The sequence below is a fragment of the Leucopleurus acutus genome (assembly GCF_964270905.1).
Source record: "Leucopleurus acutus genome assembly, chromosome: 16".
NCBI lineage: Eukaryota > Metazoa > Chordata > Mammalia > Artiodactyla > Delphinidae > Leucopleurus > Leucopleurus acutus.
Window position 1 is genome coordinate 76,041,866 of NC_139158.1, and position 13,773 is coordinate 76,055,638.

Here is a 13,773-nt window from a genome sequence, read left to right on the forward strand (position 1 = left end):
ATCAAAGGGTGGTGCACCCAGGACAGGATGGACCATTGGTCTGAGAACCAATCAGCGGGTTCCCACCACCTCCTGCAATATCACCTCTAAGAGTAGGAACAGGGTTCTCAAACTTGGGTGTCTTCGGGGGACAGGAGGTGCTGTGACTAGAAAAGCAGACCAAGTAGAAATCCTGGTGAACCAGAGCCCACAGGCCCCCGATAGGGAGACGGCTGCTACTGAGCTCTGGCCCGTGGTTGCCCTTGGGAATATGGGCCCAGTGTGGACAGATCTTTCAAGTTTTCAAGAGAAGCTGGACATTTTGAATCAACTTTCCCAAAGATGACAAGATAACACTAATGTATTTTTTTTTAAATGTAGGACAAACAAAACAGGCCTGCAATCTGGACGGTGCCCACAGCTGGAGCTTCTAAGCTAGAATGTAGGAAACCAACAACCTCCTCTTCTTTGGCTTGACCAGTCCCAGGAGCCCTGGCCGCTTCCTTTCACTGGGGCCATCCAGTCGGGGCTGTGTCTTGCTAACTCCCCGCCTGAGTCCCAGCGCTGGGAACACCCACCCCGTCTGGAGCCCATAACTGTAACGCACAGAAGCCTGGTCCTCAGAGCCCATCATCTGGAGGCTGCCCCCACTCCACACTGGGGATGCACCAGCATCGGGAAACCCTCCAGCATTTTCTCAAGGATCGGTGTGAACGGAGAGATGCGGGAAGTGTCTAGCAAGTGGGGCGCCTAGGAAAGCAGATATTGTAAGAGACTCTTTGGCTTTAGGTAGTTTAATAAAAATTGGGGGACAGAGTTTATTTCAACAGACGCACTGCTAGGCCCACATGGCCTTTCAGTGGCCAGCATCTGCTCGGACCGGTTAGGGTCTGGACGGCACCACTGTCAGGGCCTTGGACGGCAGCCCGTGGGGGCTGGGGGCAGAGCAGTGGGGTCTCCTAGTTGTGCCCCGTCTGCCCGAGCTTTAGTGGGTATCCTAAAGGTGAAGGGGCAAGAGGGGCTGGGAGCGGAAAGAGCCTCGTTTTGGAACTCAACCTTTGCAGCAGACAATCCACAGAGCTTTTGGTGTCTTTTCTTCACTCCCCTACTATCCCCTCCCCCAGACACAGCCTTCTAGGAAAAACAGTAGGGAAGGGATAACGCTTGGCACCGTTGGGTGTTCAAAGCTCTGTACCCAGGCCGAACGCAGGCACAGAACGTTGGGCGACTAGGGTCAGGCTGGGTGCGTGGAGTCCCATCTGCCCCGGAGCTCAAGGCCGGATGCGGTAACGGACAGGCACGTCGTGTTCCGGCTGCATCAGCCCGAAGCCGTACCTGCTGAGGTCAAACAAGGGCATCTCCACGTCCGGGCTGATCAGCTCCAGGTCAAAGCGCGCCAGCATGAGGAACACGAATCTGCAGAGAGACAGTGTTGAAGGCGTGAAGGGGGAGAGTGGGAGGCCTGTTTGGAGTCAGGCAGGAAAGCAATAGCGTCCTCCTGGGTCTCACCCCAGCTCTCACTTTGGTTAAAGTGGGAAAGGAGGGCGAGAGAGCAGAGCACAGGCATTTCCTGCTCACCAGTCCAGGAGCTCCCGAGTCCTGGCTGACGGCCTGTGGGCAGGAGTGACGTGGGTCAATTCCACATCAAAGCATTTCCGAGCCAGTGCCTGACTCTCCAGCTTTCTCTACTGCCTGGCAGCTGTGTGGGTTCCACGCTGAGATGATGGAGTGGGAAGATGGGAAGATCCTGGCCCCTGAGTCCCTGCACGGAGGGGAAGAGCCCCCCCAAACCCACAGCCAACGTTGTGTGAGTGGGAACTAAACCTTTGTTATACGAGCCACTGAGACTTGGAGGTCGTTTGACACAGCAGAGCACAGCCTAGCTTGTGATTAACACGGACAGTGACCCTTCTTGATTCTTCCCACCATACGCAGCCCAGACCCCCACCAAACTCCTGGAACCGTCTGCCTCGTCTGGGCTGCTGCTGAGCCACAGCTGCCTCTGTGAGATCAGAAGCAGGCACCCCTCCCTCCAGATACCTTACTGCTGTCTGGGGAAAACTGTTAGAATATACCAACTTTGCAAGAGCAGGCAGGCACTCTTTACTGCCACCTTCTGGAAAGCTGTCCTAATAAGTACACAAACCACGTGATGATGTCATCAGTGGGCCCCGAAATGTGGTGGCAGCCCCACCTGATGGGAACTGGTTCCACCTGCCTTATCTTACCACCACCTGTGTTAATAAAGGTCAGGCTGGATCCTCTACTACTCTGGACCTTACCACCCGCTCCCACGGCGAACCAGATGCCTAATGCCGGACAGAATGCATGGCAGGGATTCTCTAATCTTATTGAACGAGTGAAAAAGAGGGAAGATGAGGACAGAGCAATGTCAACGTTCTGGGCAGGAGAGCTGGGCGCACACCTGGGCTCTGTCTTTTGTTTTTTGGCCATGGGATCTTAGTTCCCCTACCAGGGATCGAACCCATGCCCCCTGCAGTGGAAGCACAGAGTCTTAACCACTGGACCACCAGGGAAGTCCCTGGGCTCTGCCTCTTAAGGGCGTGTGATTCTTCCCACTCGGGGCCTCGGTTTCCCCATCTGGTCAAAGAAGGTCAACAAGGTGGGATGTATCCATTCCAGCTCTGAAGCTGCAGGATGGTAGAGGGTGAGTTTATATGGGTGGGGTGGGGGGGTGGAAGGTATCTGTACCCACACCTGGATGTGGATCCTGGCACCTCCACTCACCAGGTGCCTGACCGTGAGGAATGATTTGACCTCTGGAGTCAGTGATAGACTGACCAGCTGGCAGGTATCATGACAATTAACTGAGATTAAAATAATAACAAATTAGCTCAATTATTGAACACTATGTTCCAGACACAGTGCTCAGCATTTCATATCCATTATCTCTTTTTATCTGTCCAAAAACTTTATGGAGTGGGAACTTCAGTCGGTTCTGCTGCAACACTTGTTTTGAACATGTGCATTTGTTCCAGTGGGATTGATCTATTAGGGCAAGAATGAAGCATAACACAAATTTCACATTTGCTTGTGGTCATTTCATCTGCAAGAAACACTGGGAGAATGAAAAACTGCACCCAGCTGAACCAAGCTGAGCAGGAATTCACAAAACGCACACACCAGTGGGTGGTGACCCACACCATTCCCTTCAGGCGTCCGACCTCAGATAACCCTCCTCCCAGGCTTCGTCGTAACTCACAGCTCCATCCAATGCCCACTTGCATGGCAAACGTCAGGTCGTTTTCAAAGTAAAGCACCATATTTATTGGAGCACTTAGGTATTTCTGTTTATTCCATTTAACATGTGTAAACCTATACTACTGTATTTTCCTAGGTGCATATCTTTTTGTGTGTGTGTCACTGGTGAAGTTTTTGAGGGTTGGGCCCCAGCCCTATTTCCCCCACAATCCTGTGGTTTTTACTTTGTGATTTCCCATGGCGCGGGGATTTTTAGCAATGCACATGAAGCGTTAGAGCAGAACCAACTGTATTATTATCTCCATTTTACTGTTGAGAAAGCTGAGGCCAAAAGCTTAATGTAATGTGCCCATTCACTAGCATGATGCCTAAACATTAATAATAGTAATATTAGTAATCACAAATAATAACTTTTATCAAATACCTACAATGAGCCAGGCAGTGGCTAAAGTACCTAGAAAGGTCCACTTCATTTGTCCCGACGCCCCTGGGATGTAGTATGATCAGCACTCCTATTTTACAGTTGAGGAGACAGAGGCACAGAAGGTTACCCAGCTGGACAGAAGGACAGGTGGATGTCATAACCCCTGGTCCAATCTGTTTGTGATCCGAAGGCCAAGGCTCTTGGGGCCCAGGGAGGAGAATTCATGAGGCACTCGGCTCCCCGTGCCCGGTACTCACTGTTTGATGCTGCTGATGGCATAACCCCTCCCCAGGCACTGGTTGTGCCCTGCTCCCCATGGCATGCTGTAATTCTTCAGTCGCTTCCCATCCTTGTAAAAGTCTTTCTTCTCTGATCCATCAGGGTTCAGGAATCGGTTGTATTTAAATACCTGAAATAGGAAGAAGGTCCCTTTCTGATGCCACCCCCAAAATAGGCATGGACAAAGAAAAATGTTGTTTATAAGAGAGAAAAACTGGAAATAATGTAAAGCCCAACTGATAGGGGATTGGTTAAAAATTATGGCAGCTCTTTATAATGTTGAGCTTGGTCTGTGTGTGCTGACATGGAAAGAACTTTTAAGACTGGTTGTTGAGGGCTTCCCTAGTGGCGCAGTGGTTAAGAACCTGCCTGCCAATGCAGGGAACACGGGTTCAAGCCCTGCTCCAGGAAGATCCCACATGCTGTGGACCAACTAAGCCCGTGCGCCACAGCTACTGAGCCTGCGTGCCACAACTACTGAAGCCCTCACGCCTAGAGCCTGTGCTCCACAACAAGAGAAGCCACAACAATGAGAAGCCCACGCACTGCAATGAAGACACAATACAGCCAAAAATAAAAACAAATAAATAAATTAATTAAGAAAAATAATAAAAGGACTGGTTGTTGAATGAAAAAAGAAAGTGTTGGAATAACATGTATTGTGTGATCCTGTACTACACACCTGCCTATTCCTATGTGTGTGAGTGTGTTGTGTGTATGTCTGTAAAGGCATAAATATTATCTAAAGGACACACTCCCAACCACTGTTAGAGAACCCTGTGGAACTGGAGAGGAAGTGGAATGAAGACAAGTTTTTACTTTTAAATATATATGTCTATATTTCTATCTTACAAGTATATATTACTTTTGCAATTTAAAATAAAAGAAATTAAAATTATTTTTAAAAAAGAGAATGCCAATTTCCTTTGGTTACATTGTAGAGTGGTAATGTGAAGACTGTGTCTGAGCATAGGGCTTTGTTGTACAGCGTAGGTGCTAAATGAAGGATGGGTGGAAGGATAGGTGACTGGACCAGTGGATAGACAGGTGGAAGAGTGAGGTGATGGATGGACGGATGTTGGGTGGATGGATGGATGGATGGATGTTGGGTGGATGGATGGATGCACAGCACAGAACCTGGCACACAGTAAACATCCAAATCTGTTAGAAATTGTAAAAGTTTGCCCCATCTCAGATTCCAGGGAGAGGTAAAAGTGCTGGGAAGCTGACATAACATTCTGAAAACAGGAAAAATTGCTCAGCTGTCCCCTGCAAAGCGCTTAGTGTGTGCCAGGTGCTATGAAGATCTTGGTTACATGATCACATTTAATCTTCCTGACGACCCTGTGAGGCAGGTGCTATTCTGAGGTCCATTTCACAGGTGAGGAAACAGAGATACAAAGAGATGAAGTGATCGGGGCAAGGTTCCACAGCAAACAAAGAGCAGAACTGGCTGCCACTCAGATAGGACAGATCCTGAAGCCAGTCATCCTCCCCCACAGCCCCTGGTATGCCTTTTACCTCTGGGTCTGTGTAGATCTCCGGGTCCTTCTGGGGACTCAGGAAGGGGAAGAGGAGGAGGCGGTCGCCACATCGCAGGGTGAATTCCCGCCCATCTGCCATGGGCAAGGCCATGTCCACCACGACCTCGCGGGTGATGAAGGGTGCAGCGGTGAGCCTGAGGCTCTCACTCAGCACGCTGTCTGCACAGGGCAGGTAAAAGGGGGGTTCAGCACTGTCCTCTTCCCCACTCGAATGCCACCCCCAGCCCTCATTTTACAGAGGCAGGTGGGAAGGCTCAGAGAGGGTGCATGACTTGCCCACCATCACAAAGCAAGACCCAAAATGGCCAAGTGATGAGATGTGACTGCTGCAGTCTTCAGAGACTTTGGACATGAAGGTTTGGGTCTGACCCTAAAAGAAGCTGTGAGGGAAGGTATCTTCCAGGGAGATACCAGAGGAGGCTAGGGAAAGAGCAGGGCCACCCATATTGGTTGTGTCTGCCTGCCCAGCACACATTCCCTTTCTGGAAACAGTTCCCTGCTTTCTTCTGGGGACCATCCCCTCCCCCACTCTCAGGGGTTGGGCTGTTGATTTCACTCCCAACACCTGGGATTGGGCTGTGATTGGCTAATCAGAGCACCCATGATTGGCTCCAGATGGGCACACGACCCAAAGAGAGCCAAAGAGACACATTCCTGGGGCTCTGGGTAGGAACGTTGCAGAGAAGCACACCCTCCCGGAGCCGGGAACACATCAGCCCGGAGCCACTGGCAGCCATCTTGCCAGCCTGAGACTGGAGTCAACCCAGTGGAAAATGAGGCTGAGGATGGACAAAGACCTGACGGCATTGCTAAAGCACCTGGATCTACCTGTGCCTGAAGCCAGCCCCTCTAGACTTTTTAGTTACCTGCCCCACATGAAGTCCCTTTTCTGCTTCAGCCCATTTAAGTTAGGTGTTTTGCCACTTGCAACAAAAAATCTCCCACTGAGACCATGAAACATGGGTAGTGGAGACCAGGGCATGGAGATGCCAGGTCTATGAAGACAGGAGGCCCAGGGGGACCCTAGGTCAGAGGACACCGATGGACCCTGGACGCTAGGAACCCATGACGGGGAGGGCGGGCTTGGGGGCCCATGATGCCCTGGCCTTTGGGGCTGTCTTGGAGGGTCTGACTGTCTCACCAAGCACAGGCATGCTGTCCAAAACCTTCTGTGGGAGGGCGGTCATCTGCGAAATGGGCTGCTCTACTTGCAAGAGCATAGGCTCAAGCTCTCCGCGGACAGCAGCCAGGGCCTCGGGGGTCCTGAGAAGGAAGAGCAGGACCCAGAAGGCGGCAGGACCCATGTTCCCCTGAAACGAGAAGGCGCCCCCGTTACAGCATCAAGAGCGCAAAGCTGGGCTGGAAGTTCACCAGTCTGTGCCATGGACACAGCCTGGGCCAAGGCACTGGGGCCGGGAGGCCTGGGTTCCCACTCCTGAGGACCCATGTCTATCTTCGGCCTCAGGACATGGCCCAAATATGCTTTGGTGGCCTAGCCCAATGCCTGCTTCAAGGCCACTCTTGGCATCCCTGACCTTGAGCAAAATCATTGATCTGAGGTCACACAGGAAACCTCCATAGCTAATCAGCGAAAATGTCAGTACAAAGTATATGTTAAGATTACTGTTAACATCTGAGGATGGATGCATCCTTAGCCCCAATTCCCCAACCTTCCCTGCATGCATGCTTCTTACCGTGTGACTCTGCACTTCCTCACATTAAAGGGGCAGAGCGTATTTCCTCAGCCCCTTGGATTTGGGCTGAGCCATGTGACCTGCTTAGGCCAATAGAACGAGGCAGAATTGACAGAACAGCAGTGCTAAGTCTAGGCCTTAAGAGACCTTGTGGGTTTCTACTCGCCCCGCTAGCTGGCTGGTCCCAAGAGGAGGATGAGAAACACCCGGAGCAGAGCTGAGCTGTCCAGCCGAGCCTGGTCCAGACCAGCTGACTCCCAGCAGACCCACAGACAGGTGAGTTAAATAAATGCTCATCAAGGTAAGCCACCGAGTTTTTGTGGTTGGTTGTTATGCAATAATAAGAAACTGGTACAAAATCTGAATGTTTGCTTTCAAATATTTGAGTATTGTGTGCATATATAGCAAAGCAGCAATAATCAATGATGACTGTGACAGCTATTAGTTTCTTGAACAAAAATTATGTAAAACTTCCCAATAGGTAAATAATTAGGAAAACGGATAAAATTTCTTGCCCCAAGACTTCAGCCTTGGCTCAATATTTTAACACTCCGGTATTCAGCATGTGGCTAAGATATGATGGGGTATCCTTAAATGAACTCTAGATATGGTTAGAATACCAATTAACCTCGATTTGGAGGAAGATTTCTGTCTACCATAAATGACTATCTTATCCAATCTTAATAATGGAATATTAAGGAGTCATCAAATATCATGTTTACCCAGAAATTCAATTACAGACACTATTGCACATGGACGAAAGGACATTTGCACAAGGATATTTCTCACGGTGCTGATGTAACAGGAAAAGATTGGAATCAACCTCAATAGGAGATCAGTGTGATAAATGATGACCCATCCATAGGATGATGACACTGGAAGTTGCTAAAAAGGAGCTGACTTTATGCGTGCTGATATGGGACAGTAGCCAAGACGCACTGAAGCAAGATGCGGGACGGGGCCTCATCGTGCTACCATTTGTGTGTACATTTAAAGAGGGATATATATGAGGAAGCACAGACCATCTCTAGAAGGAGATTCAAGAACCTGGCAACTGAGGTTTCCTCTGGGACAGAAGCTGGGAGGGGAGAGAGGCAGAAAATAAATGCACAAAGCATCCATGATGGTGAAACAGATTTTCTTTCTCTTTAGCTGCCATGAATTTAGAGGTGCCAGGTGCCCTCATTCAATCTTCCTATCAAGCAGGCACCGTTATCACACCTTCTTACTGAAAAGGAAAACTAAGCATGCCCTAGTCCCTCCCCACTGCCCAGCAGATTGTGGGGGGCTCAATGGTATTTGTCAAATAAACATCTATGTTCCTTTGGGCTGGGGACCTCCAAGGCAGGCTTGGAGGTGGGCTGGCACAGCCCAGGACCAGGACCAGGCAGAGTTGGGTTCAAATCCCAGCTGCCCCCTTCCTGTGACCCTGGACAAGCCACTCCCCTCTCTGGGTTTCAGAACCTCCCTCTTGGTAAAATGGGAATAAATACGTGCCCACTCCTGGGGCGGCCACAAGGAATACGAGGGACTCCCACAGGCTGAGCACACGGTAGGTGTTCAGAAGTGGTCTCCCTCTCTCACCAGCCCCTCCCTCGGGTTCAAGAACCGATGGAGGCCTTGGACTCTCTCTGAGATTTCCTCCAGAGCCTCAGGTCCGGCTGAAACAAGCAAGGTCACTTGCTGTCCATCACTTAAACAGCCAGGGGAATGCAGGCGATAAATAATTCAGCTTTGGGTTAACTCAGTGCCAAGGCCATTTTACCTGCCCAGATGGTCAGATGGGGGCCACCACTCATTAATTACAAAGCAGGAGTGGTAAACAAGGCTGCTCGGTTAACTTTGCTTTCAGGAAGAAGCTGTGGCAAGTTAGGGAGGTGACGAAGACTGCTTTCCGCCCAGCTGCACCGATGTGTGAGCGTGCATGTGTGTATGATCACACAGCCATGAGATCCTTAGTCCACTACCCTGGAAGCTGAGTGTTCTCCCACAGGACCTTGCCTCAGTTTACGAGGACACTTCTGTCTAATCTCCCTCCCTCCCACTGCAGCAAAAGTCCACCAACCCAGCAGCCCCTGTGCTCTGTTCTACCTTTTCTGTGAACGACGGTATCTGACCTCCAGGGGGCGCGCACTGTGAGCCAGACCCGGTGCTCAGCGGCTCACGTGCGCCACCTTGTGGCCTCCTCTCCGCACTGTCAGTCAACTGGAGTGGGGACACCTGCAGCCCTGCCTGCCCCGCACCACTCCCCTGCCTTTGGGTAGCAGCAGCCCATTTTCCTTCGGAGAACTACCTCCACTTCATGTGAAGTCCAGTGGATTGTCTGCGGCGAAACTACCCCCTCCAGACCTCAGGTGTGACCGTGTGACCCCAGCCTGGGCCACTCAGTCAGTGACGAACTCAGAGGGGACAGGTGACCTGGGCTGGGCCAGTGGGTATCAGACTTGGGGTTTGTGCTGGAATTCACGGGAGAAAGAATCCCTCCTCCATGGGGACTGCCAAGTTGCCAAGAGCTGCTGGTGGCCTTTGCTGCCACCACCTGGGAAAGTCCATCTTGAGGCGTGAGAGAACACAGAGGTGAGGGGTGGGAGATCACAGATTACATTTATTTTCATTTTTTTCTGATTAAAATTTTTTTCTAAGGGAATAAAAGAATACTCTAAGTGCAAAGTACATCCTGGATTGGATCGTGGAAGAGAAAAGGGACAGTAGTGGAAAAACTGGGAAAGTCTGGATAAAGTATGGACTTTCAATTAATAGTAATGCACCAACGCTGATTTCTAGTTTTCCCACATGCACGGTGGTTCTGTAAGAGGTTAACACTGGGGGGAGCTGGGCGAAGCGTATTTGGGAACTCTCTGTACTATCTTTGCAACTCTTCTATAACCTATAATTATCTCAAAATGAAACTACTGAAGGGGAAAAACCCAATTCTGTGCACAGCTATTATTCTTATTACCTCCTCCTTTTGGATGGTGAAATTGAAGCCCAGAAAAGTGAAGTGATCTATTCAAGGTCACACAACTAGTCAGTGGCAGAGCTGGGATTCCACCCGAGTCTGTCTCACTCGAAACACTGCTTTTGCTTTTCATCCTCACGTTGCAGTGCCTCCACGATCACGATCGCGATCATCTCCACTGAGCAGCTGAGCATCCGTAAATCCCGTGCCCGTGCAGCTCCCACAGTCCGCCTCCCCCCACTCAGGACCACCCAGGAGTTCCTGCAGCCATGGCTGCTGAGGCCAAGGCAGACGTGGAGAAGGAAGAGAAGAATGAAACTTGACTGATGGGGCCGCGACAGTTAGCGGTGTCAGTCCCAGCACTACCGTGGTCAGCAGAGCCGCCCATTGCCTGACAGCTCAGAGCTGGGAGAGCAGCCCGGACCATGATGGGCCCGCAGAGGCAGGCCTTTGGGAGCTCTCCTCCCTCCGCCCACTCAGCCCACCCCAACCCAGCCCACGTCCCCTAGGAGCCAGCCTCTTCCCCTGCCTGGACCTTGGATCTCAGCCCACCAGGCCCTCCTCTAGCCCCTGGATGCTGGAGACCCCCTGACCCCTCCATCAGCCTAGAGCCCAGGTCTGGGGCTCTGGACTCACAGAGCCTTTTCGAGGATCCTGTGAGATGATGTTTGTAAAGTGCTCAGTCGGGTGACTGGCACAGGGTTAAGCGCTCAACAGTATCTTTTGAAATGATTCTCCTCACTCAGATCTGACGACAGCAATCCCAGCTACCATTTCTCAACCCCTTGGAACACTTTCTGCAGCCGGCCTCTGGGTGGCGCTCCCTCCGAGCTCCCCTCCCTGACGGCTCCTCGTCTCCCTTGCTGGCTCTCCTCATCTTTCCGACCCCCACGCTGGAGAGGCCCAGGGCTTGGCCCACTTCTCCATCCACCCTTGAACAACCATCTCTGCGCTGTCAACCCCCCAACATGTCCAGCCTGGACCATAACCCTGGACCCCAGACTCTTCTTTTCTCCAGGCGCTCCTACCTGCCCGCTCTCCACCTAGAACTCAACATGCCCCAAACAAACCCCCGACTTTCTCCCCCAAAAGTCACTCCTTCCACCATCTTCCTCAACTTCAGCGTTCCTGCTACTCACGCCCAAGCCTGGAGTCATCCTGGTTGACATCTTCTCCTAATGTTCCATCCAAGAGCAAAGCCTGTTGACTCTACCTGGAGATATGTCCAGAAGCCAATCCCTCTCCCTTCTGCCCTCTGGTCCAGCACCATCCTCTCTTGCCTGGATATTGCTGTGGCCTCCTCCCTGGTCTCCTTGCCTCCACTCCCCCCACTACAGTCTATTCTCAGCAATGCAGCCAGAATGACCCCTCTAAAGCAGAAGGCAGGCCATGTCACTCCTCTGCTCACAGCCTTTAAAGGGTTTCCATTTCAGAGGAAGAGCCAAAAGTGCTCCCCATGGCCTACAGGTCCTGCATGGTCTGGCTCCTGCTACCTGCCTGCCGCATCACCCTCATCCCCACCTCAGGGCCTTTGCACTTGCTGCCCACACCCTCCCCCATCCTACACAGCGACATGGCTCACTCTCTCACTTGCTTTGAGGTTCTGCTCAGATGTCACCCTCTTGGTGAGGCCTTCCTTGACCACTCAAAAAAGCAGGCCCTCCTCGCTCCTGCCGCCATCCCCTTTCCCTGCTTTATCTGTTCTCCACAGAACTTATGATCTGTAATACATTTTACATACTTACGTGTTTAGTAATTGTCTGTCTTCTCCCACCACGATGTCAGCTCCTTAAGGGCAGGGGTCTTTGCTCTGCTCACTGCTCTCTTCCCAGCTTCTAGAATGGTGCCTGGCACACAGTGGGCCCTCACTAAGTATTTCTTGAATATGTTTATTGAGCACTAGTTACCTGCCAAGCACAGTTACAGGATTTTACATGGATTGCTTCCTTTCATCCTCCCCACAACACCTTGAGGAAGGTCCTGCCGTCTCTATTTTATGGAGGAGTAAAGCGAGGCACTAAGAAGGGACTGACTTGCCAAGTAGTGGTAAAGTCAGGATCCAAGTTCAGGCAGGTTGTCCACAGAGCCTGTGCCCCAAACCACTGGGATACCCAGCCTCTTGGCCCTACTCTCAAAAGACTCGAGATCTTGAAGGGTCTTCCACCTGCCTGAATTCTGGACGCTGCCAACAACTCAATCTCAGAGGACACCCTGACCCCAACTCTTGCCCAGTTCTCCTGGCCCCGCCAAAGGCTGTTTGCCGGGCTTGCTGCCACTCAAGCCCCTAGGCCAGCATCCAGTTCTGCTGACAGAGGTCATTTCCATAGGGGATTATGGGGACAGTTTGGAGTCCCAAGTCACTGCCCATAAGTATGTTATTAGACACTAATGGGGCCCCAACTGCTGATTAAACCCAGTCCCCAACCCTTCCCAGCCTCTGCCTACAAGGACAGTTAATGGCTCTGGGAAAAAACTAAAAATAAGTCGTAAGTCAATGGGAGAGGAATTACCCAGAAATGTCAGCCTGTGTAACTGTCACTGCTGAGGTGGGGCCCAAAGAAGGAGGGGGCTCACGGCTGGGGCGAGGGCAGCAGCCAGGCCTGGAGATGCAGCAACCTCAGCCCTGCTTTCTCTCACTCCAGTATCTAGTCCTTCACCAGCTTCACTGGTCCTGTCTTCCCTGGGTTTCCAGAATCTATCCACTTCTTCCTCATCTCCATGGCCACCACCTCCCCTTCCTGGAATACTCTATCCCCACATCTTCCCCCAAGTCCCCAAATCTAGATCTTTCTTATCATCCAGGGTTCAGCTCAGTCATCTCCTCCTCAGAGAGGCCACCCTGGCCAGAGTAGACCCCCAGGACCTATCTAGTCATGACCCTGTTTTATATCCTGCATATCAGCATCTAAAATCACCCTATATCTCTTTCCCTGATGTCTGCCCCCGCCCCGCCCCTGGCTTAAACAAAAGCAACACAGAGCAGGGTCTTTGAGGTCCATGGTAAGTACTCAGTGGAACTTTTAAATGAGTCTTCAAGATAACTGGTCTGCATACTTCAATAATCTCAAGGTTGCAAAAAACAACTAAAGGCACCAAAACTGTTCCATATCGAAGAAAACTAAAAAGGCAGAATGACTAAATGCAGTGTGTGATCCTGAGTTGGATGCTGGACCAAGATGAGCCATAAAGAGTATTATTAAGACAACTGGCAAAATTGGAATGTGGACGGTATATTAGATAATGATCCTGTATCTGGGTTAACTGTCCTGAATTTGATCACTGTGCTGATCAAATGATGATGTAAGGGAATATTCTTGCTCCTGGGAGATGCACGCTGAAGTAATTAGGGGCAAAGAATCATGATGTCTGCAACTAATTTGCAAATGGTTCAATAAGATACGCACAGTAGGAGACAGAGAGAAAGCAAATGTGGTCAAATGTTTAAAACTGGGGAATCAAGGTGAAGTATATATGAGTTCATTAAACTATTCATACAGCTTCTCTGTAAGTTTGATGTTTTTCCAAATTAAAAACATATATATCAAATGAATGATCCTGTTCGACAGTTAAGAGAGTCAGGGAACTGGGGCAGACAGCTGGGTGTGTGCGCACCTCCCCACAGCCATACTCACAGTGGCACACTCTCACACATGTTCACCTACATGCACCAGG

The 13,773-nt window shown here is 50.8% G+C and overlaps 1 protein-coding gene across 1 annotated transcript in view; it reads right to left on the reverse strand.

The window, feature by feature from the left end:
* Positions 1-241: 241 nt before the first annotated feature.
* Positions 242-13,773, reverse strand: part of PTGIS (prostaglandin I2 synthase) — a gene marked incomplete at its 5' end in the record, with an annotated part of 39,373 nt that continues 25,841 nt past the window's right edge. Inside the window, 4 exons of the mRNA XM_082856267.1 lie at positions 242-1,395; positions 3,883-4,034; positions 5,426-5,607; positions 6,590-6,758. Of these exons, the coding sequence (XP_082712393.1) occupies positions 1,251-1,395; positions 3,883-4,034; positions 5,426-5,607; positions 6,590-6,758 (648 nt within the window). The 3' untranslated portion in view covers positions 242-1,250. The remainder of the gene's footprint in view (positions 1,396-3,882; positions 4,035-5,425; positions 5,608-6,589; positions 6,759-13,773) is intronic.